The 25,740-nt window shown below is 63.0% G+C and overlaps 3 protein-coding genes across 3 annotated transcripts; 2 read left to right on the top strand and 1 right to left on the bottom strand.

Annotated features, from left to right (window-relative positions):
• Nucleotides 1–4,673: 4,673 nt before the first annotated feature.
• On the top strand, nucleotides 4,674–8,416 carry BLOC1S1 (biogenesis of lysosomal organelles complex 1 subunit 1). The gene is given in 6 exon segments (XM_063179262.1): nucleotides 4,674–4,798; nucleotides 5,111–5,183; nucleotides 5,759–5,825; nucleotides 5,827–5,892; nucleotides 8,274–8,336; nucleotides 8,338–8,416. Coding segments are annotated over 6 exon segments (378 nt in total). The 5' UTR covers nucleotides 4,674–4,737; the 3' UTR covers nucleotides 8,386–8,416.
• Nucleotides 8,417–10,597: 2,181 nt separating this feature from the next.
• On the top strand, nucleotides 10,598–16,796 carry RDH5 (retinol dehydrogenase 5). The gene is given in 6 exon segments (XM_063179252.1): nucleotides 10,598–10,775; nucleotides 12,177–12,495; nucleotides 13,722–13,876; nucleotides 13,878–13,981; nucleotides 15,146–15,309; nucleotides 16,492–16,796. Coding segments are annotated over 5 exon segments (963 nt in total). The 5' UTR covers nucleotides 10,598–10,775; nucleotides 12,177–12,179; the 3' UTR covers nucleotides 16,716–16,796.
• Nucleotides 16,797–18,618: 1,822 nt separating this feature from the next.
• Nucleotides 18,619–24,513, bottom strand: CD63 (CD63 molecule). The gene is given in 9 exon segments (XM_063179249.1): nucleotides 18,619–18,808; nucleotides 18,810–18,845; nucleotides 19,539–19,622; nucleotides 19,706–19,849; nucleotides 20,600–20,695; nucleotides 21,077–21,151; nucleotides 22,410–22,577; nucleotides 22,579–22,590; nucleotides 24,436–24,513. Coding segments are annotated over 9 exon segments (711 nt in total). The 5' UTR covers nucleotides 24,502–24,513; the 3' UTR covers nucleotides 18,619–18,778.
• Nucleotides 24,514–25,740: the final 1,227 nt, after the last annotated feature.

Below are 25,740 nucleotides of genomic sequence, written 5' to 3'. Positions count from 1 at the left end.
TCCCCCCGCGGGACCGGGGAAGCCCCGGAGAGCCCGGGAGGGGCGGGGCAGGGAGGGGGCGGGACCCCAAACAGCGGGAGGGACCCCAAACACCGGGGACTGAACCCAAAGCCACGGAGGGACCCCCAAACCCAGGGGGGGACCCCAAACACCGGGACTGAACCCAAACCCAGGGGGGGACCCCAAAGCCAGGGAGGGACTCCAAAGCCACGGAGGGACCCCAAACCCAAAGCCAGGGAGGGACCCCAAAACCACGGAGGGACCCCAAACACCGGGACTGAACCCAAAGCCAGGGGGGGACCCCAAACCCAGGCCCTGGGGAGTGACCCCAAATCCCGGGGAGTGACCCCCAAATCCAGGGAGGGACCCCAAACACCGGGACTGAATCCAAACCCAGGGGGTGACCCCCAAACCCACGGAGGGACCCAAAGCCAGGGAGGGACCCCAAATCCGGGCACTGACCCCAAATACCCGAGAGTGACCCCGAACACGAGGAGTGAACCCCGAATCCCAGGACTGAATCCAAAGCCACGGAGTGACCCCAAAGCCACGGAGTGACCCCAAAGCCAGGCCCTGGGGAGTGACCCCAAATCCCGGGGAGTGACCCCCAAAGTAAGAGACTGACCCCAAGTTCCCAGAGTGACCCCAAATCCACGGAGTGACCCCAAAACCAGGCACTGACCCCAAACCCGGGAGGGAGCCCAAATCCAGGAGCTGACCCTAAATCCCGGGAGTGACCCCAAATCCTCAGAGTGACCCCAAATCCCAGCACTCACCTCAAACCCAGGCACTGACCCCAAACACGAGGAGCAACCCCAAATTGCCAGGAGTGACCCCAAATCCGGGCACTGACCCCAAACCCAGGGACTGACCCCAAATCCTGGGAGTGGCCCCAAATTCAGAGACTGACCCCAAATCCACGGAGAGACCCCAAAACCAGGCACTGACCCCAAACCCACGGAGAGACCCCAAATTCCTGGAGTGACCCGAAATGCACGGAGTGACCCCAAATTCCTGGAGTGACCCCAAACCCACGGAGTGACCCCAAAAGCAGGCACTGACCCCAAATCCTGGGAGTGACCCCAAATTCCTGGAGTGACCCCAAATCCGGGCACTGACCCCCAAATTCAGAGACTGACCCCAAACCCACGGAGTGACCCCAAAGTCCTGGAGTGACCCCAAATGCAGGAAATCACCCCAAACCCTGAGACCGATCCCGGCACCGGGGATTGACCCCAAATCCAGGGGGTGACCCCAAATCCAGGGGGTGACCCCAAATTCCAGGACCCCAAACCCAGGGAGTGACCCCAAACCCCGGCACTGACCCCAGAGCACAGGGAGGATTTTTGGGGTGGGATTGGGATTTTGGGCCGTTTTCCATCTCCCGGGTTGTTTTTGGGGTGGAATTGGGATTTTTCCAGCCCTGGGTTATGTTTGGGGTGGAATTGGGATTTTTCCAGCCTTGGGTTATTTTTAGCCCCTCTCAGAGCCCCTCTGGGGATTTTTGGGATTTTTTTGGGATTTTTGGGAGCGCCGGGGCCGTGTGAACGTGCCCGGCCCCTCCCCCCGGGATTTTGGGGGGATTTTGGGGGGGTCCGAGCGGGATCGGGGGGTCCAAACCCCCCCCTTGGCCCTCCCCAGCCCAATTCTTCCTATTTTTATTTTTGGGGTTTGTTTTGGGGTTTTATTTTTATTTATTTTAAATTTTAATTTTATTTTTGGGTTTTATTTAATCTTATTTTTATTTTTGGGTTTTATTTGGGGGGGTTTATTTCAGGGGTTTATTGGGGGTTTTATTTTTATTAATTTTTAATTTTATTTTTTATTTTGGGGGTTTATTTCAGGGCTTTATTTTGGGGTTTTTTAATTTTATTAATTTTAATTTTGGGGTTTATTTCAGGGGTTTATTTTGGGTGATTTTAGTTTTATTTTTTTTAATTTTAATTTTATTTTTAGAGTTTTATTTCAGGGGTTTATTTCAGGGGTTTATTTTTGGGGGGTTAATTTCGGGACTTACTGTCAGGATTTATTTTTGGGGGGTTGTTTTCAGGCTTTATTTTTGTGGATTTATTTTTGGGGTTAATTTTTCGGGGTTTATTTTGAGGATTTATTTTCGGGGTTTATTTTGGGATTAATTTTTGGAGCTTATTTTCAGGATTTATTTTCCAAGTTTATTTTGGGGTTTATTTCAGGATGAGCATCCCAAATTTTATTTTTTTTCCCCATTCCCAGGACATTTTTACCCCATTCCTGGGTTATTTTCCCAGGTAATTTCATTTTTTGCGGGTTATTTTATTTTTCCCAGTTTATTTTTCCCGGGTTATTTCGTTTTTCCCAGTTTATTTTTCCCGGGTTATTTCATTTTTCCCGGGTAATTTTTGGCCGCGGTTCCCGCTCGAATTCCTGTGGCCGGAACTGGGATAAACTGGGAATGAACTGGGAGGGACTGGGAATGAACTGGGAATGAACTGGGAGGGACTGGGAATGAACTGGGAGGGGACTGGGAGGGATTGGGAATGAACTGGGATAAACTGGGAGGGACTGGGAATGAACTGGGAGGAACTGGGAGGGACTGGGAATGAACTCGGAGGAACTGGGAATGGACTGGGAATGGACTGGGAGGAACTGGGATAAACTGGGAGTGAACTGGGAATGGACTGGGATAAACTGGGAGGAACTGGGAATGAACTGGGATAAACTGGGAATGAACTGGGATAAATTGGGAGGGACTGGGAATAAACTGGGATAAACTGGGAATGAACTGGGATAAACTGGGAATGAACTGGGAGCGGCCGAGCGGGGGCGGCCGAGCCCGAGCCCCTCCCCCAGTGTGGGCTGCGCCTTCCTCATCCTCATCCTCATCCTCTGTTCCCTATAGAACCCCGCACTCCCCCATAGCCCCTATAGGATCCCCCCACCCCCTACAGACCCTGCAGGACCCCTCAATCCCCTATAGGATCCCCTATAGATCCCCCTATCCCCTATAGGACCCCTCAATTCCCCCCATTCCCTATAGCCTCTATAGGAACACCCCCCCAATCCCCTATAGAACCCCCCCCCCATCCCCTATAGCCCCTATAGGACCCCCCCCCATCCCCTATAGCCTCTATAGGACCCCCCCAATCCCCTATAGCCCCTATAGGACCCCCCCAATCCCCTATAGCCCCTATAGGACACCCCCCAATCCCCTATAGAACCCCCCCCCCATCCCCTATAGCCCCTATAGGACACCCCCCATCCCCTATAGCCCCTATAGAACCCCCCCCATCCCCTATAGCCCCTATAGGACCCCCCCCCATCCCCTACAGCCCCTATAGGAACCCCCCCCAATCCCCTATAGCCCCTATAGGACCCCCCCAATCCCCTATAGCCTCTATAGGACACCCCCAATCCCCTACAGCCCCTATAGAACTCCCCCCCAATCCCCTATAGCCTCTATAGGACACCCCCAATCCCCTGCTGCACTACAGGACCCCCCAGTCCCCCCCCCAATCCCTTATAGGACCCCCCAATCCCCTATAGCCCCTATAGATCCCCCCAATCCCTTATAGCCCCTATAGACACCCCAGTCTCCCATAGCCCCTATAGGACCCCCCCCCCCAATCCCCTATAGAAGCCCCCACCCCCTATTGCGCCTATTGCCCCTATAGCCCCCCCCCCCATCCCCTTTAGGATCCCCTACAGCCCCTATAGGACCCCTCAATGCCCCCCATCCCCTATAGCCCCTATAGATCCCCCCAATCCCCTACAGGACCCTCTATACCCCCCCCCCCAATCCCCTACAGCCCCTATAGGACCCCTCAATGCCCCCCATTCCCTACAGCCCTATAGGACCCCTCAATGCCCCCATTCCCTACAGCCCTATAGGACCCCTCAATGCCCCCATCCCCTATAGCCCCTATAGATCCCCCCAATCCCCTACAGGACCCCTCAATGCCCCCCATCCCCTACAGCCCCTATAGGACCCCTCAATCCCCCCCATTCCCTACAGCCCTACAGGACCCCCCAGTCCCCCCAATCCCTTATAGCCCCTATAGACACTCCAGTCTCCGTAGCCCCTATAGGACCCCTCAATCCCCCCCATCCCCTACAGCCCCTATAGGACCCCCCTCTATCCCCTTTAGCCCTATAGGACCCCCCAGTCCCCCCAATCCCTTACAGGACCCCTCCATTCCCTATAGCCCCTATAGCCCATATAGGGCACCCCCCCTCATCCCCTATAGCGCCCATTGCCCCTACAGCCCCCCCTATCCCCTTTAGGGTCCCCTATAGCCCCTATTGCCCCTATAGGACACCCCCTCATCCCTATAGGATCCCCTATAGGGCCCCACAGGACCCCCCAATCCCCTATAGCCCCCATTGCCCCTACAGCCCCCCCCTGTCCCCTTTAGGGTCCCCTATAGCCCCTATAGGGCCCCACAGGACCCCCCAATCCCCTATAGCCCCCATTGCCCCTACAGCCCCCCCTATCCCCTTTAGGGTCCCCTATAGCCCCTATTGCCCCTATAGGACACCCCCCTCATCCCCTATAGGATCCCCTATAGCCCCTATAGGGCCCCACAGGACCCCCCAATCCCCTATAGAGCCCCTATAACCCCCCCCAGGTCACGTGGCCGTTTCCCCGCCCCGCCCCCGCTCACGTGCCGGTGACGCACTGGAAAGGGGCGGGGCGCCCCTCCGGTCACGCGCCCGGCGTTATACGCGTGTGTTTGTGTCACGTGACGCGGCGGCGCCGCCATGCTGTCCCGGCTGCTGAAGGAGCACCAGGCCCGCCAGAGCGAGCGGCGCGAGCTGCAGGGTGAGCCCCGCCCCCCCCGTCCCCATGGCAACGAACCCCGCCCGCCGCGCCCCATTGGCTACTGCGGCTGTCGCTCAGCGCAGCGCGGCGTCTCATTGGCTGGCGCGGCTGTCCGTCAAGAGGGGAGGAAAGGGCGGGAAGCCTGAGGGGCCCTGAGGGATCCTGAGGGGGACAGGGAAGGTTTCGCACGGTGACGCCACACACGGGATCATGCTGACGTCAGGCGATGTGGTGTTGACGTCACGCGGTGCGTCAGGCCGGGCGGGGGTCCCGCCGCCCCTCACGGCGCTGTCCCCTCGTGTCCCCCCCCAGAGCGGCGCCGCCGGGACGCCATCGCGGCCGCCACCCGCCTCACCGAGGCCCTGGTGGATCACCTGAACGTGGGGTGAGCCCGGGACCCCCAATTCCTTATGGGACAGCACCTCCCTAAACACCAAACCCTGCCCAGGGACCCCTAAAGCCCCCGGGACCCCCAATTCCTTATGGGACAGCCCCTCCCCAATCACCAAACCCTGCCCAGGGACCCCTAAACCCCCGGGACCCCAATTCCTTATGAGACACCCCACACCCAAACCCCTCTGGGACCCCCAATTCCTTATGGGACCAACCCCCCCAACCCCAAACCTCCCCTGGGGACCCCAAACCCCTCCAGGACCCCCCATTCCTTATGGGACCACCCCCACCCAAACCCCCAAACCCTGTCTGAAGACCCCAGACCTCACCTGGGGACCCCAAACCCTTCCTGGGGACCCCCAATTCCTTCTGGAGACCCCAAACCCCTTATGGAGACCCCAAACTTTGCCTGGGGACCCTCAATTCCTTCTGGATCACCCCTCACCCAAACCCCAAACCCTTCATGGGGACCCCAAACCCCACCTGGGAACTTCCAGCCCCTCACAGACCCTCTGGGGACCCCCATGTCCCCCCTGGTGACCCAATGTCCCCTCTGTGTCCCCCCAGGGTGGCCCAGGCCTACGTGAACCAGCGCAAGCTGGACCAGGAGGTGAAGACGCTGCAGGTGCAGGCGGGCTCAGTTCGCCCGCCAGACCGGCCAGTGGATCGCCATGGTGGAGAGCTTCAACCAGGCCCTCAAGGTGGGGAAAAACCCACAAAACACAGCCCTAAATCACCCCAAAAACACCCCAAAACACCGCCCAGAACCACCCCAAAACACAGCCCCAAAACACCCCAAAACACAGCCCAACAATACCCCAAAACACAGCCCAAACACAGCCAAAAATACCCCAAACACAGCCCAAAATCACCCCAAAATACCCCAAAACCACCCCAAAATCACCCCAAAAACACAGCCCCAAAACCCAGCCCAGAGTGCCCAGTGGATTGCTATAGTGGAGAGCTTCAACCAGGCCCTCAAGGTGGGGAAAAACCCCCAAAACACAGCCCTAAATCACCCCAAAAATACCCCAAAACACCGCCCAGAACCACCCCAAAACACAGCCCCAAAAATACCCCAAAAACAGCCCAAACACAGCCAAAAATACCCCCCAAACACAGCCCAAAATCACCCCAAAATACCCCAAAACCACCCCCAAAAATACCCCAAAACACAGCCCCAAAATACCCCAAAACACCGCCCAAAAACACCCCAAAAATACCCCAAAACACAGCCCAAAACTGCCCCAAAATTACCCCAAAACACAGCCCAAAATCACCCCAAAACCACAGCCCAAACACAGCCCAAACCCAGCTCAAATACAGCCCCAAACCCACCACAAAAAACCCAGCCCAGAGCAGCCAGTGGATCACCGTGGTGGAGAGCTTCAACCAGGCCCTCAAGGTGGGGAACCCCACTAAAAATCCCCCAAAAACACAGCCCAAATGCATCCTAAAATACAGCCCAAAATCACCCTAAAACACACCCCAAATATACGCCAGAAACACAGCCAAAACCCACCCCAAATACAGCCCAAAACACACCCTAAAACTCACCCCAAAACTACCCCAAAACACGCCCCAGAAACACCCTAAAACTCACCCCAAAAACACCCCAAAACACACCCTAAACACGCCCCCAAAACCACACTAAAACACACCCCAAAAGCACTCCAAAAACACACCCCCAAAACCACACTAAAACACACCCCAAAAACACACTCCAAAGCCATCCCCAAAACCACCCCAAAATCATCCCCAATCCAAAAACATCCTAAAACACACCCCAAACACGCCCCAAAACACGCCCCAAAACCACACCAAAAACACCCTAAAACACACCCCAAAAACCAGCCCAAAACAACCCCAAAACCACCCCAAAACACACCCCAAAAACCAGCCCAAAACAACCCCAAAACCATCCCAAACACACCCCAAAACACACTGCAAAAACACTCTAAAACACACCACAAAACCACCCCAAAACTCATCCCAAACACACCCCAAAACTCACCCCAAAACTACCCCAAAGCCCAGCCCAGAGCAGGTCTTGAGGAGCATCCAGGGGGTCCTGAGAAGCACCCAGGGGGTCTTGGGGAACATTTTTGGGGGTCTTGGGCAGCACCCAGGGGGTCCTGGGGGATCTTGGGGAACATTTTATGGGTCTTGGGCAGCACCCGGGGGGGTCGTGAGGAACATTTGGGGGTCCTGAGCAAAATCTTGGGGGTCTCAGGCAGCACCCAGGAGGTCCTAGGGGACCTTGAGGGACATTTTGGGGGTCTTGGGGAACATCTTGGGGGTCTTGGGCAGCACCCAGGGGGTCCTGGGGGGGTCTTGAGGAACATCTTGGGGGTCTAGGGGAACATCTTGGGGGTCTTGGGGAACATTTTTGGGGGTCTTGGAGAACATTTGGGGGTCCTGAGCAACATCTTGGGGGTCTTGGGGAACATTTTGGGGGTCTTGGGCAGCACCCAGGGGGTCCTGGGGATCTTGGGGAACATTTTGGGGGTCTTGGGCAGCACCCAGGGGGTTCTGGGGGATCTTGAGGAACATCTTGGGGGTCCTGAGAAGCATCCAGGGCATCTTGAGGAACATTTTGGGGATTTGGGGAACATCTTGGGGGTCTCAGGCAGCACCCAGGGGGTCCTGGGGAACATCTTGGGGATTTTGGGGAACATTATGGGGGTCTTGAGTGGCACCCAGGGGGGTCTTGGGGGATCTTGAGGAACACCCAGGGGGTCCTGGAGAACATCTTGGGGGTCTTGGCAGAGCTCAGGGGGTTCTGGGGGGTCTTGAGGAGCATCCAGGGGGTCTTGGGGAACATTTTGGGGATTTGGGGAACGTCTTGGGGGTCTCAGGCAGCACCCAGGGGGTCCTGGGGAACATCTGGGGGTCTTGGGGAACATCCAGAGGATCTTGGGCAGCACCTGGAGTGTCCTGGGCTGTCCTGAGGAGCACCCAGAGGGTCCCAGGGAGCCCCCAGAGCCCCTCAATGGAACAGGATGGGTGCCACCCCCCGCCCCCCACCCCGGGGTGAGCCCCCTCCCCAAAATCCCCTCCCCAAACCCCCCGCCACCCTCAGGAGATCGGCGACGTGGAGAACTGGGCCAGGAGCATCGAGCTGGACATGAGGACCATCGCCACCCGCCCTCGAGTACGTCTACAAGGGGCAGCTGCAGCCCTCCTGCTCCTGAGGGACCCCCCAAAACCCCCCCCGGGACCCCCCAGAAACCCCCAGACCCAAATAACCAGTGGGGGTCTCACCACGCTGCCCGCCCCCCCCAGCACTGACAGCAATGGAATAAAGAGGGGGTGTGCAATAAAGGGGAGGGGTGGGGGGGGGTGGGGGGGTTCAGGGGGGGGGTCAGGCCGGGCCAGGGGGACCCTGGCACAGCCCCCCCCCCCCCCAAAATCCCCCCCTAAGCCCCCTCATCCTCTTTAGAGCTTAACGAGGCTCTGAGGCTGCTTTGATTGGGGACAAAGGGGCCATTTTTGGGTGCTCAGTGCCCCCGGGGGGGGGTGGGAGGGGTTTCATTCCCTCATGGGGGGAGGGCAGGGCTCGTTTTGGGGTGATTTCCCCCAAATCTGGGGCTGGCAGAGCTTTAATTCCCTGTTGGGGGGGGGGAGTGGGGGGCTTAAGGCCCATTTTGGGGTGATTTTCCCCCATGTGGGAGGGATCAGAGCTCGTTTTTGGGGTGGTTTTCCCCCATTTTTGGGTGATTTTCACCCATTGGGAGATCAGGGCCCATTTTGGGGTGATTTTCCCCCATTGTGGGACTGGCTGGGCTTTAGTCAGGCTTCATTTTGGGGTGATTTTCCCCCATTGAGGGCTCAGGGCCCCATTTTGGGGTGATTTTCCCCCATTGGGGAGGGCTCAGGGCCCATTTTGGGGTGATTTCCCCCCATTTTGTGGTGATTTTCCCCCATTCCGGGGGGATCAGGGCCCCATTTTGGGGTGATTTCCCCCCATTTTGGGGTGATTTTCCCCCATTGGGGAGGGCTCAAGGCCCATTTTGGGGTGATTTTCCCCCACTGAGGAGCTCCGGCCCCATTTTGGGGTGATTTCTCCCCAAAGCTGCCCAATCCCCCCCTCCCTGCCCCCGGGGATCTGTGGCCGTGCCAGGCACGGGAGGAGCGGCCTTGGCCCCCCCGCCCCCCGCCCCAAATCCCCCCGGACCCCTCCCCTGCTCCCCGCCCCCCCCCCCGGCTCACACGGCCCCGAGGCCGCGGCCGGAGCAGCGCCCGCAGCCCCGCAGCCCCCCCCAGGTATGTGGGGACCCCCCCTCTGCCCCCCTGAGGGACTTGGGGACCCCCCTGTGCAACCCCGAGGGTTTTGGGGACCCCCACTCTGTCCCAGAAGGAGATTGGGACCCCCCCCTCTGCCCCCCTGAGGGACTTGGGGACCCCCCCCTGTGCAACCCCGAGGGTTTTGGGGAACCCCCCTCTGCAACCTTGAGACACTTGGGGACCCCCACTCTGTCCCGGAAGGAGATTGGGACCCCCCCTCTGCAACCCTGAGGGTTTTGGGGACCCCCCGAGGGAATTGGGGACCCCCCCCCGTCTGCAACCTTGAGACAGTTGGGGACCCCCACTCTGTCCCGGAAGGAGATTGGGACCCCCCCTCTGCCCCCCGAGGGACCTGGGGGACCCCCTCCTCACTCTGCAACCCTTAGAGACTTGAGGACCCCCTGAAGGACTTGGGGACCCCCGGAGGCAAGTGGGGAGCCCCCCCCTCTGCAACCTTGAGAAACTTGGGGACCCCTCGTCTGCCCCAGTAAGGAGGTGGGGACCCCCCCCTTTGCCCCCCCCAGAGGGACTTGGGAACTCCCCCTGCAACCCCCGAAGGATGTGGGGGACCCCTCCTCTGTCCCCAGGAAGGATTTGGGGACCCCCCCCCTCTCTGCACCGCCCCCCCATACCGGGGGTTCCTCCTGTTTCAGGGGGGCTCTGGGGACACGGGACAGACCCCCGGGGTCACCCTCAAACGCCAAGGTGGGGTGTAAAGGGGGGTCCTGACACCCCAAGTGCCCCCATGGAGTCCTGAGACCCCAGACCCCCCCGGACAGGGCTCCTGACACCCCAAATCCTCTCCATGGGGGTCCTGCCACCCCCAATTCCCCCATGGGGGTCCCGCAGGGGGGCCCGGGGCCGTGCGGGGGGGGTCACACGGCCCCATGGGCCCCCCTCCCCACACGGGCACCAGCCGGGCTGGGGGTCCCAGTTTGGGGGTCCCGGCCAGGGCAGGGTCCGGCCCGGGGGTCCCGGGGGTCGCCGCTGCCCCCGGGCGGGGGGGCCGGGCCCCGAGGGGACCCCCCCGGAGCCCCCCCCCGTGCTCGGCGGTGACGCGGCCCCGTTAATCCGGGCCTGGCCCGGGCCACAGCGGGACACGGCGGGGCTGGGGGGGAGCTCCCGGCTCGGCCCGGCCCGGGAGGGGCTTTGGGGGGACCCCTCCCCACCCGACAGGGCCGGGACCCCCTCCCCAATCGGGCACCCGTGGGGACACAGGAGGCGGAGCCAGTCCCGGGTGACCGGAGCCAGGCTCGGGTGACCGCTCTGTCTGCGGGGAGAGACCCCCGTGCTCAGGGTAGGGTAGGGTGGGGGCTGGGGGTCTCACTGAGCCCCCTCGGGGGGTCCTGGCAGGGGTCACACGTGTCCCTTGTCCCCTCCCCCCAGGCCATGTTCCCGTACCTGGCACTGGCAGTGTCACACAGGGCTGATGTCCCCTGTCCCCAGGCCATGTTCCTGTACCTGGCACTGGCAGTGTCACACACGGCTGATGTCCCCTGGTCCCCAGGCCATGTTCCTGTACCTGGCACTCCTGGCCCTGGTGGCACTGTCAGTGTCACACAGAGTGAGGGTCACACGTGTCCCCCGTCCCCAGGCCATGTTGCTATACCTGGCGCTGTCAGTGTCACACACGGCTGATGTCCCCTGTGTCCCCAGGCCATGTTGCTGTACCTGGCAGTGTCACACAGGGTTGGTGTCCCCCTGTGTCCCCAGGCCATGTTGCTGTACCTGGCACTGTCAGTGTCACACACAGCTGATGTCCCCTGTCCCCAGGCCATGTTGCTGTACCTGTCGATGTCCCCTGTGTCCCCAGGCCATGTTGCTGTACCTGGCACTGTCAGTGTCACACACGGCTGATGTCCCCTGTGTCCCCAGGCCATGTTCCCGTACCTGGCGCTGGCAGTGTCACACAGGGCTGATGTCCCCTGTCCCCAGGCCATGTTCCTGTACCTGGCACTCCTGGCCCTGGTGGCACTGTCAGTGTCACACAGAGTGAGGGTCACACGTGTCCCCCGTCCCCAGGCCATGTTGCTGTACCTGGCACTGTCAGTGTCACACACAGCTGATGTCCCCTGTCCCCAGGCCATGTTGCTCTACCTGTCGATGTCCCCTGTGTCCCCAGGCCATGTTGCTGTACCTGGCACTGGCAGTGTCACACAGGGTTGGTGTCCCCTGTGTCCCCAGGCCATGTTGCTGTACCTGGCGCTGTCAGTGTCACACACAGCTGATGTCCCCTGTGTCCCCAGGCCATGTTGCTGTACCTGTCGATGTCCCCTGTGTCCCCAGGCCATGTTGCTGTACCTGGCGCTGTCAGTGTCACACACAGCTGATGTCCCCTGTGTCCCCAGGCCATGTTGCTCTACCTGTCAATGTCCCCTGTGTCCCCAGGCCATGTTGCTGTACCTGGCAGTGGCAGTGTCACACAGGGTTGGTGTCCCCTGTGTCCCCAGGCCATGTTGCTGTACCTGGCACTGGCAGTGTCACACAGGGTTGGTGTCCCCTGTGTCCCCAGGCCATGTTGCTGTACCTGGCACTGGCAGTGTCACACAGGGTTGGTGTCCCCTGTGTCCCCAGGCCATGTTGCTGTACCTGGCACTGGCAGTGTCACACAGGGTTGGTGTCCCCTGTGTCCCCAGGCCATGTTGCTGTACCTGGCACTGGCAGTGTCACACAGGGTTGGTGTCCCCTGTGTCCCCAGGCCATGTTGCTGTACCTGTTGCTCCTGGCCCTGCTCTGGGCGCTGCTGTGGCTGCTGCGGGACCGGCGCACGCTGCCGTCGGTGCGGGACAAGCACGTGTTCATCACGGGCTGCGACAGCGGCTTCGGGCGCCTGCTGGCGCGGCGCTTGGCCCGCCAGGGCTACCGGGTGCTGGCGGCGTGCCTGACCCCGCAGGGCGCCGAGAGCCTGCGCGGGGACACCCCCGGGGCACACCTGAGAACCGTCCTGCTCGATGTCACCCGCTCCGACAGCATCCGCCGCGCCGCCGAGTGGGTGCACAGGGAGGTGGGGGACAAAGGTGAGGGATGGGAGGGGAAAAAGGGGAGGGGAAAGGGGTCTGGGGGCTTCGGGAGGGGGGAAAAGGGTCTGGGGGCTTGGGAGGGGCTGGGTGCACAGGGAGGTGGGGGACAAAGGTGAGGGATGGGGGGGAAAAGGGGATTGGGGAGGGGGAAAAGGGTCTGGGGGCTTGGGAGGGGCTGGGTGCACAGGAGGTGGGGGACAAAGGTGAGGGACGGGGGGGGAAGGGGAGGGGAAAGGGGTCTGGGGGCTTGGGGAGGGGGAAAAGGGTCTGGGGGCTTGGGGAGGGGGGAAAAGGGGCTGGGGGCTTGGAGGGGCTGGGTGCGCAGGGAGGTGGGGGACAAAGGTGAGGGATGGGGGGGAAAAGGGGATTGGGGAGGGGGAAAAGGGTCTGGGGCTTGGGGAGGGGGGAAAAGGGTCTGGGGGCTTCGGGAGGGGCTGGGTGCGCAGGGAGGTGGGGGACAAAGGTGAGGGACGGGAGGGGAAAAAGGGGAGGGGAAAGGGGTCTGGGGGCTTCGGGAGGGGGGAAAAGGGTCTGGGGGCTTCGGGAGGGGCTGGGTGCACAGGGAGGTGGGGGACAAAGGTGAGGGATGGGGGGGAAAAGGGATTGGGGAGGGGGAAAAGGGTCTGGGGGCTTGGGAGGGGCTGGGTGCACAGGGAGGTGGGGGACAAAGGTGAGGGATGGGGGGGAAAAGGGGATTGGGGATTGGGGAGGGGATGGGGGCAAGTGGGAGAGGGGGAAAAGGGGATGGAGGTTGGGGAGGGGGAGAAAAGGGTCTGGGGGATTGGGGACAGGGTGGAGTCTTCGAGAGGGGGGAGGGAATGGGGAGGGGGGAAAAGGGTCTGGGGGCTTGGGGAGGGGCTGCAAGGCAGGGCGGACATGGAGGGACAAGGAGCGAAGGAGGGGACAAGGGGACACAGGGGATGTGGAGACCCCAGGGAGGGGCTGTGACATGGGGGGGGGACAAGGACACGGGGAGGAGCTGTGGGGGATGTGGGGACACTTTGGGGGTCTCAGGGGACACTGGGGGTGCCATTCTGGGGGTCCCCCCACTCTCCATGTCCTCCCAGGGCTGTTTGGGCTGGTGAACAACGCGGGGCATCGCCAACCCCATTGACCCCAGGGCACGTGGGGGACACTCTGGGGGTCCCAGGGGACACTCTGGGGGTGCCAGGGGACACTGGATGTTCCAGTTTGGGGTACCCCCGTGCTCTGTCCCCCCCCAGGGCTGTTTGGGCTGGTGAACAACGCGGGCATCGCCAACCCCATCGGGCCCACGGAGTGGATGGACATGGAGGATTTCCGGCGGGTGCTGGCCGTGAACGCGCTGGGCGCCATCGAGGTGACGCTGCAGCTGCTGCCGCTGCTGAAGCGCGCGCGAGGGCCGCGTGGTGAACACGTCCAGCGTGCTGGGCCGCATCTCGGCCAACGGCGGCGGCTACTGCATCTCCAAATACTGCATCGAGGCCTTCTCGGACAGCCTCAGGTGGGCACCGGGGCCCTGGGCACCGACTGAGAGCCGTGGGTGTGGGCTGAGAGCCATGGGTGTGGGCTGAGAGTCCTGGGCATGGCTGAGAGTCCTGGGCATGGACTGAGGGGCCGTGGGTATGGACTGAGCACTCTGGGCATGGACTGAGAGTCCTGGGTATGGACTGACCCCTGGGCATGGACTGAGAGCCCTGGGCACCGACTGCGGGCCGTGGGTATGGGCTGAGAGCCCTGGGCATGGACTGAGAGTCCTGGGCATGGACTGACTCCTCTGGGCATGGACTGAGAGCCATGGGCATGGACTGAGTGCTCTGGGCATGGACTGAGTGCTCTGGGCATGGACTGAGAGCCCTGGGCATGGACTGAGGGCCGTGGGCATGGACTGAGAGCCCTGGGCACAGACTGAGGGCCCTGGGCATGGACTGAGAGCCCTGGGCATGGACTGAGGGCTGTGGGCATGGACTGACCCCTGGGCATGGACTGACCCCTCTGGGCACAGACTGAGGGCCCTGGGCATGGACTGAACGCTCTGGGCATGGACTGACCCCCTGGGCACAGACTGAGGGCCCTGGGCATGGACTGACCCCTGGGCATGGACTGACCCCTCTGGGCACAGACTGAGGGCCCTGGGCATGGACTGACCCCTGGGTATGGACTGACCCCTGGGCATGGACTGGGCCCTCCTGGTCGTGCCATGACCTCTCCAGCCACAGCCTGACACCCTCTGGCCACACCTTGAGCCCTCCAGCCACCCTTGACCCCCTCCTGACCTCTCTGGCCACCCCATAACCTCTCTGGTCACCCCCTTGACCATTCTGGCCACCCCATAAACCCCCCTGACCCCCCTGTGCCCCTCCCCAGGCGGGACATGCGGCACTTTGGGGTCAAGGTCAGCGTTGTGGAACTGGAGTTCCTCAGGATGTTCCTGACCCCCCTGATCACTCCCTGACCCTCCTCATCACCCCATAACCCCTGTGTGACCCCCCCTGTGCCCCTCCGCAGGCGGGACATGCGGCACTTTGGGGTCAAGGTCAGCATTGTGGAGCCGGGGTTCCTCAGGATGTTCCTGACCCCTATGGCCACTCCATAACCCCTCTGCCCACCCCCTGACCCCTCTGCCCACCCCCTGGCCACTCTGGTCACCTCCTGCCCCCCTCCGCAGGCGGGACATGCGGCACTTTGGGGTCAAGGTCAGCATTGTGGAGCCGGGGTTCTTCAAGACCGGCGCGACGGACCTGGACTCGCTGGAGGCGTCGCTGCGGCAGCGCTGGGAGCGCCTGGAGCCGGCCACGCGCAGCAGCTACGGGGAGCACTTCCTGCCCCAGTGTGAGCCCCAGCTCCCTCTCCCGAGCGGCTGTCTGCCACCCAGAGCCCAAAATTCAGCATCTCACCTGCCTCAGTTTCCCCTTCCCTGACCCTTTTCCACCCCTCACAGACCCCAAAATTCAGCGTCTCACCCTGCCTCAGTTTCCCTTTTCCTGCATCCCCCCCAATCCAAATTTCACAATTTCACCCCTGCCTCAGTTTCCCTTTTCCTGCATCCCCCCCAATCCCAAATTTCACAATTTCACCCCTGCCTCAGTTTCCCTTATCCCGACCCTTTTTCACCTCTCACCTGCCCTTTCTTGACCATTTTCCACTCTCAAAATTCAGCATCTCACCCCTGCCTCAGTTTCCCCTTTTCCTGCATCCCCCAAATCCCAAATTCCACAATTTCACCCCCCCTGACCCCTTTTTCTGTCCCCCCCCCAGACCTGCGGGTGCAGCGCCTGCTGCTGTCCCTGCCGTGTGACCGGGACCTGTCCCTTGTCCTTGTCCCCCCCAGCTGTCCCCAAACCCCCCCCTGACCCCCGTCTGTCCCTTTCTGTCCCCCCAGACCTGCGGGTGCAGCGCCTGCTGCTGTCCCTGCTGTGTGACCCCGACCCTTTTCCACCTCCCAAAATCCAGCGTCTCACCCCTGCCTCAGTTTCCCCTTTTCCTGCATCCCCCAAATCCCAAATTCCACAATTTCACCCCCCCTGACCCCTTTTTCTGTCCCCCCCCAGACCTGCGGATGCAGCGCCTGCTGCTGTCCCTGCTGTGTGACCGGGACCTGTCCCTTGTCCTTGTCCCCCCCAGCTGTCCCCAAACCCCCCCTGACCCCCGTCTGTCCCTTTCTGTCCCCCCAGACCTGCGGGTGCAGGCGTTTGCTGCTGTCCCGGCTGTGTGACCCCGACCCTTTTTCCACCTCCCAAAGTTCAGCATCTCACCCCTCTGCCTCAGTTTCCCCTTTTCCTGCATCCCCCAAATCCCAAATTCCACAATTTCACCCCCCCTGAGCCCTTTTTCTGTCCCCCCAGACCTGCGGGTGCAGCGTTTGCTGCTGTCCCTGCTGTGTGACCCCAACCCTTTTCCACCTCCCAAAATCCAGCGTCTCACCCCTGCCTCAGTTTCCCCTTTTCCTGCATCCCCCAAATCCCCAATTCCACAATTTCACCCCCCCCTGAGCCCTTTTTCTGTCCCCCCCAGACCTGCGGGTGCAGCGCCTGCTGCTGTCCCTGCTGTGTGACCGGGACCTGGCCAAGGTGACGCGCTGCATGGAGCACGCGCTGCGGGCGCAGCACCCGCGCAGCCGCTACAGCGCGGGCTGGGACGCCAAGCTGCTCTGGCTGCCGGCCTCCTACCTGCCCTCGGCCCTCGTGGACCTGGCCCTGGCCCTCATCCTGCCCAAGCCCGCCCTGGGCGGCCGCTGAGAGACCCCAGACCCAAATTAAACCCACCCGAGTTTGGGGGATGAGCCCCCCGAGGGTGGGGAATAAACGCCCTGAACTTGTCTGTCGTGGATGTGCTCAGGGTCATGGATGGAAGGGGATTTGGGGACCTGGCTCTGGCCCTCATCCTGCCCAAACCCACCCTGGGCGGCCGCTGAGAGACCCCAGACCCAAATTAAACCCACCCGAGATTATGGAATCAATCCCCAAAGGATGGGGAATAAACCTCACAAACTTGTGTGTCGTGGATGTGCTCAGGGTCATGGATGGAAGGGGATTTGGGGACCTGGCTCTGGCCCTCATCCTGCCCAAGCCGGCCCTGGGCGGCCGCTGAGAGACCCCAGACCCAAATTAAACCCACCCCGAGATTGGGGAATGAGCCCCCCAGAGTGGGGAATCAATCCCCCAAGGGTGGGGAATAAATGCCCCAAACTCACCTGTCCTTGCTCTGTTTAAGGTTAAAAGGGGATTTGGGGACATGGAGGTGGCACTTGGGGTGTCATGGAGCTGGCCCTGGCCCTGATCTTGCCAGGCTGGCCCAGAGCCCCAGACCCAAATTAAACCCCCCCAAGATTGGGGAATCAATCCCCCAAAGGATGGGGAGCAAACCTTGCGAACTCACCCATCCTCGCTCTGTTCGTGGTTAAAAGGGGATTTGGGGACACTGAGGTGGCACTTGGGGCTCCATGGACCTGGCCCTGGCCCTCATCCTGCCCAAGCCCGCCCTGGGCGGCCGCTGAGAGACCCCAGACCCAAATTAAACCCACCCGAGATTGGGGAATCAATCCCCCAAAGGATGGGGAATAAACCTCACAAACTTGTGTGTCGTGGATCTGCTTGCGGTTAAAAAAAGATTTGGGACACTGAGGTGGCACTTGGGGTGTCATGGAGCTGGCCCTGGCCCTGATCCTGCCCAGGGAGGCCACTGAGAGGACCCCAGACCCAAATTAAACCCCCCCGAGATTGGGGGATGAGCCCCCCAGAGTGGGGAATCAATCCCCCAAGGGTGGGGAATAAATGCCCCAAACTCACCTGTCCTTGCTCTGTTTAAGGTTAAAAGGGGATTTGGGGACATGGAGGTGGCACTTGGGGTGTCACAGACCTGGCCCTGGCCCTCATCCTGCCCAGGGAGTTCACTGAGAGACCCCAGACCCAAATTAACCCCCCCGGGGTGGGGAATAAACGCCCTGAACTCGCCTGTCCCTGTTTTCACTCAGCTCGGGGTGATTTGGGGACACTGAGGTGGCACTGAGGGACATTGAGGTGGCACTGAGGGACATTGAGGGTTTGGGGACACTGAGGTGGCACTGAGGGACACCGAGGGTTTGGGGACATTGAGGTGGCACTGAGGGTTTGGGGACATTGAGGTGGCACTCAGAGCCCCCAGAGCCACCAGGACCAGTCCTTGACCCCCATATGGGGCACAGGGGGACCCCAAAACTCCAGGATGGAGCCCCCCAAAACCCCACGAGGGTCCTTGTCCCCCCAGGATGTGGTTCCTGTCCCACCCAGGGGGGACCCCCCAAAACCCCAAAGACCCCCCCCAAACCCCTCAAAGACCCCCTGAAACCCCTCAAAGGGACCCCCCCAAACCCTTCAAAGGGACCCCCCAAACCCACCAGAGACCCCCCCAAACCCTCAAAGACCACCTGAAACCCCTCAAAGGGACCCCAAACCCACCCCAAAGACCCCCCAAACCCCTCAAAGGGACCCCAAACCCCTCAAAGGACCCCAAACTCTTCAAAGGGACCCCCAAACCCTTCAAAGGGACCCCCCAAACCCCTCAAAGGGACCCCAAAACCCCTCAAAGGGACCCCAAACCCACCAGAGACCCCCCCCAAACCCCTCAAAGGAACCCCCCAAACCCCCCAATCCCCCTCATCTCTCCAGAAGCTTTTCCTCTTTATTGCAAACCCCGGGGGTCCCCAAAGCCCCCCAGGACCCCCAAAGGGGGGGGGCGGCACTTGGGCCCTGCTGGGACCCCCGGAGCCCCCTCGGGACCCCCGGGGGGGGGCAGGAATTTGGGGAGGGGGCTACACCGGGGGCTACATGACCTCGTAGCCGCTGCGGATCCCCCCGCATGAGGCAGCAGGAGAAGAGAATGCCCAGGACCTGCGGGGACAGGACGGTGACAACGGGGACAGGGATGGGGACAACGGGGACAGTGTGGACATGGGGGGACAACAGGACAGTGGGGACAGGGATGGGGACAGTGGGGGCAATGGGGACAGTAGGGACAGTGGGGACAGTGGGGACAGGGATGGGGACAGGGACGGTGACAACGGGGACAGTGGGGGGACAGTGGGGACAGTGGGGACAGGGATGGGGACAGGGACGGTGACAATGGGGGACAGTAGGGACAGTGGGGATAGGGATGGGGACAACGGGGACAGGGATGGGGACAGGGACAATGGGGGGACATTGGGGGACAGGGATAGGGACATGAGGGGGACAGGGACCTGCGGGGACAGGGACGGTGACAACGGGGACAATGGGGACAGGGATGGTGACAGTGGGGACAGTGGGGACAATGGGGACAGGGATGGGGAACAGGGGACAATGGAGGGGACACTGTGGGGGGACAGGATGGGGACAATGGGGACAGGGACACTGGGGGGGATCGGTTTGACATGGGGGGGCGTCTCAGCCCCAAATCGAGGAGGGGTCTCAGCCCATATTTGGGGGGGTTCCCAGCCCCATTTTGGGGGTACCTCGGCCCATATTTTGGGGGTATCTCAGCCCCTATTTGGGGGGTTCCCAGCCCATATTTGGGGGGTTCCCAGCCCCATTTCCGGGCTCTCTCACCTCGAAGAAGGCGATGCCCAGCGCCACGGCCGCCAGCACCAGCACGTTCCTCTTGACCCAGGCCTCGAGGCTGGGCAGGCACCCCTGGCACACGGGGGGCACAGCGGGGTCAGGGCGGCTCGGGGACCCCCCGAGGGGGCCGGTCAGGAGCTGGGGAGGGGTCTCACCTCGGCGAACACGGTGCTGGGGGTCGGGTGCACGTTGCAGCCGGGCCCGGGGCGGCGGCAGCACGAGGCGGGCACGGAGTCGTTGGCACCGAAGGGCGCCACGCCCGCCCAGTCGGTGAAATTGTTCACGCCGCAGCAGGAAAACTGCCCAGAAACGGGGCAGGAATGCTGGGGAGGGGTCCCCGGGGCAGCCCCCTCCCCAAATTAGGGAGACCCCCATGCTGGAACCCACCCAGGAGCAGCCCCCTCCCCAAATTAAGGGAGACCCCTATGCTGGAATCCACCCAGGAGCAGCCCCCTCCCCAAATTGGGGAGACCCCCATGCTGGAATCCACCCAGGAGCAGCCCCCTCCCCAAAATTGGGGAGACCCCCATGCTGGAATCCATCCAGGAGCAGCCCCCCTCCCCAAATTAGGGAGACCCCCATGCTGGAATCCATCCAGGAGCAGCCCCCTCCCCAAACTAAGGGAGACCCCTATGCTGGAATCCACCCAGGAGCAGCCCCCTCCCCAAATTAAGGGAGACCCCCATGCTGGAATCCATCCAGGAGCAGCCCCCTCCCCAAACTGGGGGTGAATTAAGGGTGACCCCCATGCCGGAATCCATCCAGGGGGGAGGTCCTGGAGCAGCCCCCTCCCCAAATTAAGGGAGATCCCTATGCTGGAATCCATCCAGGAGCAGCCCCCTCCCCAAATTAGGGAGACCCCCATGCTGGAATCCATCCAGGAGCAGCCCCCTCCCCAAATTAAGGGAGACCCCCATACTGGAACCCACCCAGGAGGGGGTCCAGGAGCAGCCCCCTCCCCAAATTGGGGTCACCCCCATACTGGAACCCACCCAGGAGGGGGTCCAGGAGCAGCCCCCTCCCCCAAATTGGGGAGACCCCAGCCCCACCTCCTGCTGGAAGCCATCCAGGGCAGCGGCCAGGGACGGGTCCTGCTCGTAGCTCCTCACGGCCTCCCAGAGCCCCTCCTGCACCAGCCCGTGCACCTGGGGGGGCACCGGGGGTCACGGGGGGGACGGGAGGGACCTCCGGGGGTGGGGAGGGGTCGGGGACCCCCAGAGAGGGGGGGGGGGAAGGGAAGGGAGAAGGGAGAAGGGAGAAGGGAGAAGGGAGAAGGGAGAAGGGAAAAGGGAAAAAGGAAAAGGGAAAAGGGAAAAGGGAAAAGGGAAAAGGGAAAAGGGAAAAGGGAAAAGGGAAAAGGGAAAAGGGAAAAGGGAAAAAAAAGGGAAAAGGGAAAAGGGAAAAGGGAAAAGGGAAAAGGGAAAAGGGAAAAGGGAAAAGGGAAAAGGGAAAAGGGAAAAGGGAAGGGACCCCCGGGATGGGGAGGGAGGGACCCCCGGGATGGGGAGGGAGGGACCCCCACCCACCTTGTGCCTGAAGACGTAACCGGTGATGGCGGCGGCGATCTCCACCAGGAAGATGAGGCTGAGCAGGACGGCGAACTGGGGGGGCACGGGGGGGTCAGGGGGGGGTCACGGAGGGATTTGGGGGGGTCCCAGGGGATTTCCACATTCCAGGCTGGGTCAGGGGTCCCTGGAGGGATTCCCTGGGGTGTCCCTCAGGCAGGCCCCCCTCACCGTGGTGACCATGAGGGACTGGGTCAGGGGTCCCTAGGGTGTCCCAGGGGTCCCTGTGGGGGTCCCGGGGGGGTTCCCCATTCTGGGCTGGGTCAGGGGTCCCTGTGGGTGTCCCTGGGGTGTCCTGAGGGTGTCCTGGGCTGTCCCCAGGGGTCTCTGGAGTGTCCCTGGGGTGCCCCAGTGCGCCCCCCCCTCACTGACCCGTGGTGACCATGAGGGGCTGGGGCTGGGGTCCCTGGGGTTCCCCCATTCCAGGCTGGGTCTGGGGTCCCTGTGGGGGTCCCTGGGTGTTCCCGGGGATTCCCCCATTCCAGGCTGGGTCTGGGGTCCCTGTGGGGGTCCCCGGGGGTTTCCCCCCATTCCAGGCAGGGTCTGGGGTCCCTGTGGGGGTCCTGGGGGGTCCCAGCCCCTCACTGACCATGGTGACCATGAGGGGGCTGGGTCTGGGGTCCCTGGGGTTCCCCCATTCCAGGCAGGGTCTGGGGTCCCTGTGGGGGTCCCGGGGGATGTTCCCCCATTCCAGGCTGGGTCTGGGGTCCCTGTGGGTGTCCCTGGGGGTTCCCCCATTCCAGGCTGGGTCTGGGGTCCCTGTGGGGTGTCCCTGGGGGTTCCCCCATTCCAAGCTGGGTCTGGGGTCCCTGTGGGGGTCCCTGGGTGTCCCTGGGGGTTCCCCCATTCCAAGCTGGGTCTGGGGTCCCTGTGGGTGTCCCTGGGGGTTCCCCCGTTCCAGGCTGGGTCTGGGTCCCTGTGGGGGTCCCTGGGGTTCCCCCGTTCCAGGCTGGGTCAGGGGTCCCTGTGGGGGTCCCTGGGGGTCCCTGGGGGGTTCCCCCGTTCCAGGCTGGGTCTGGGGTCCCTGTGGGTGTCCCTGGGGGTTCCCCCGTTCCAAGCTGGGTCTGGGGGTCCCTGTGGGGGTCCCTGTGGGGGTCCCTGGGGGGTTCCCCCGTTCCAAGCTGGGTCTGGGGTCCCTGTGGGTGTCCCTGGGGTGTCCCTGGGGGTTCCCCCATTCCAAGCTGGGTCTGGGGTCCCCTGTGGGTGTCCCTGGGTGTCCCTGGGGGGTTCCCCCCGTTCCAGGCTGGGTCTGGGGTCCCTGTGGGGGTCCCTGGGGGTCGCGGCCCGCACTGACCGTGGTGACCATGCAGTAGCTCTCCCTCCAGGCCCCGCAGCAGCCCCAGAAGGCCGTGAAGAAGATGACGACGCCGAGGGCCACGACGGCCGCGGGGCTCCAGCCCGAGCCGCCCACCGGGGCCCGGCCCAGCGCCACGAGCGCGTAGATGCCGATGGCGACCAGGGCCCACGCCGCACACCTGGGGGGCACCGAGGGGCTGGGGACCCCTCCCCAAAACCCCCATCCCCAAAAACCCCCATTCCCAAAAACCCCCATTCCCAAAAACACCCCATCCCCAAAAACCCCCCATCCCCAAAAACCCCCCATCCCCAAAAACCCCCCCTCCCCAAAAACCCCCTCCCCAAAAAACCCCCATTCCCAAAAACCCCATCCCCAAATACCCCCTCCCCAAAAACCCCCCTCCCCAAAACCCCATTCCCAAAAACCCCCTCCCCAAAAACCCCATCCGCAAAAACCCCTCCCCAAAACCCCATCCCCAAATACCCCCTCCCCAAAAACCCCATCCCCAAAAACCCCCTCCCCAAAAACCCCCATCCCCAAAAACCCCCTCCCCAAAAACCCCCCATCCCCAAAAACCCCCTCCCCAAAAACCCCCATTCCCAAAAACCCCCTCCCCAAAAACCCCCATTCCCAAAAACCCCCATCCCCAAATTCCCCTCCCCAAAAACCCCCCTCCCCAAAACCCCCTCCCCAAAAACCCCCATTCCCAAAAACCCCCATCCCCAAAAACCCCCATCCCCAAAAACCCCCATTCCCAAAAACCCCTCCCCAAAAACCCCCATCCCCAAAAACCCCCATCCCCAAAAACCCCCATTCCCAAAAACCCCCATTCCCAAAAACCCCTTCCCCAAAAACCCCCATTCCCAAAAACCCCTTCCCCAAAAACCCCATCCGCAAAAACCCCTCCCCAAAAACCCCCATCCCCAAAAACCCCCATCCCCAAAAACCCCCCATCCCCAAAAACCCCCCCTCCCCAAAAACCCCCATCCCCAAATTCCCCTCCCCAAAAACCCCCTCGGTGCCGCGTTCTGCTCCAATTTGGGACAAAATGAAGAGGGGGGGGGACACCAGGAGGGACACGTGGGGGGGGGGGGGGCCACTGACAGTTGGGGACCCCTCCCCAAATCGCCCCCCCCCCCCCCCCCCCGCGGCACCAATTTGGGGACAAACCAAGATTGGGGGGGGGGACCCCAATGGGGGGAGGGGACAGCGGGGGACACGCGGGGGGGGCGCCGCGGGCAGTTCAGGAAGTTTCGGCCTTCCGGCCACGCGAAGAGCGCGGGGGGGGCAGCGCCAACCGGGGGGGTCCCGGGGGGTCCATTCCCCATCCCCCCCCCCCCTCAGAGACCCCTCCCCATGGCCGGTGAGCGCGGGGGGGGGGGGGGGTTGGCACCGTGTCCCGCCGTGTCACCGTGTGTGTGTGTGTGTGTGCCCCCCCCCCGTTCCCGCGGGCACTCCGGGGGTGACTCAGCCGGGTGGGGACGGCTACGGTCCGGCGGGGGGGGGGGGGCGGGAAATGGCGCCGTGTGTCCCCGGTGTCCCCCCCAATGTCCCCTCAGTGTCCCCCCCCCGCTCCGGCCGTTGGCTCCGCCGCTCTTTCCTCACCCCGACTTCCCCAAAGCCCCGTCCCGCCCCCCCGGGGGTCCCCCCAAAACCCTCCCCGGTCCCCCCCGGTCCCCCCCAAACCCTCCCCGGTCCCCCCTGGTCCCCCCCCGGTCCCTCCCCCCTCATTTTGGGGTCCCCCGTGCCCCCTTTGGGGACAGGACGTGGCTTCACCCAAAGTGACAAAGTGACAACAACTCCCCCCCCCCCAGCACCGGGGACCCCCCCCCCGGTACCGGGACCCCCCAAATTGGGGTGACCGGGAGGATCCCCCCCGGTTCTGTCGGTACCGGGACTCCAAATTGGGGTGATCAGGAGGGTCCCCCCCCGGTTCTGTCGGTACCGGGACCCCCAAACTGCGGTGATCAGCAGGGTCCCTCCCGGTTCTGTCGGTACCGGGACCCCCCCGGTGGGGACTCACCCAGAAGATGAAGTTGAAGAAGAAAACCAAGAACTTCACGCACTTCATGCCGCCCTCGATCGCCATGGCCCGGCCGTGCTGCGGGAGCCGCCGCTCAGCACCGGCTCCGGTACCGGCACCGGTACCGCTCCCCGCGGCCGCGGAACCGCCGGGCCGGCCCCGCCCCGCTACCGGTACCGGCTCCGGTACGGCTGCAGCCCGGCCCGGTGCTCCCGGTACCGCTGCTCCCGGTGCTCCCGGTACCCGCTCCCTCCCCGGGGCCCGGTCCCGGTCCCGGTTCTGCTCCATCCCCCGTTCCCGGTGCTCCCGGGGCTGCTCCCCCCTGCCCCGCTCCCGGTGCTGTTCCCCTTCCGGTTCCCGGGGGTCCCGGGGACCGCTTCCACCCACTCCCGGCGGTCCCGTTACCGCTCCGGCGGTCCCGGTACCACTTGCCCCTACTCCCGGTGGTCCCGGTGCCGTTTCCCTCCCAGCACCCCCCGATCCCGGTGCCGTTCCCTCCCCACTCCCGGTGGTCCCAGTGCCGTTTTCCCCCCAACTCCCGGTGGTCCCGGTCCCGCTCCGTCCCCTCCCCGTCCTCCCCCGTTTTCCCCGGTCCCGGTGCCGTTTCCCCCCCGTTTCCGGTGGTCCCGGTGCCGTCCCCCACCCGCTCCCGGTCCCGCTCACCGCCGCCCTTCCCGAGGGCTCCGGATCATGTGACGGGGGCGAGCCCGGAGAGCCCCGGGACCGCCCCGGGACCGCCCCGGCACCGGCACCGGCACCGCCCCCCCGGAACCGGGACTGACACCGGCACCGACACCGGCACCGGCACCGGCACCGCCCCCCCGGAACCGGGACCGACACCGGCACCGCCCCCCCGGAACCGGGACCGACACCGGCACCGCCCCCCGGGACCAGCAAAACACCAACGGCTCCGAGCGATCCTTTATTGGGGGGGACATTTGGGGACACCGAGGGGACACCGGGGGTCCCACACAGGGGACCCGGCACTCGGAGCTCCCGCCGCGATTCGCACCGGGGGTCGCAGATACCCCTGACCCCACACCGGGGGTCCCTGTGACCCCTGACCCCATACCGGGGGTCCCCGCTGTCCCCGCTGTCCTTGGTCCCTGTCCCCCTGGTCCCGCACCCCGAGCTCCTCGGGACCCCCAGCCCCTCACCCGGGGGTCCCAAACACCCCGGAGCCTCCCCCCGGGGGTCCCTGTCACCCCCTGACCCCACACTCGGGGGTCCCTGGACCCCCTTGACCTCACACTCGGGGTCCCTGTCACCCCCTGACCCCACACTCGGGGGTCCCTGTCACCCCTT

This window comes from Melospiza melodia, chromosome 31, assembly GCF_035770615.1.
Source record: "Melospiza melodia melodia isolate bMelMel2 chromosome 31, bMelMel2.pri, whole genome shotgun sequence".
In the NCBI taxonomy this organism is placed as follows: Eukaryota; Metazoa; Chordata; class Aves; order Passeriformes; family Passerellidae; genus Melospiza; species Melospiza melodia.
This window is presented reverse-complemented; position numbering and strand designations above follow the sequence as displayed.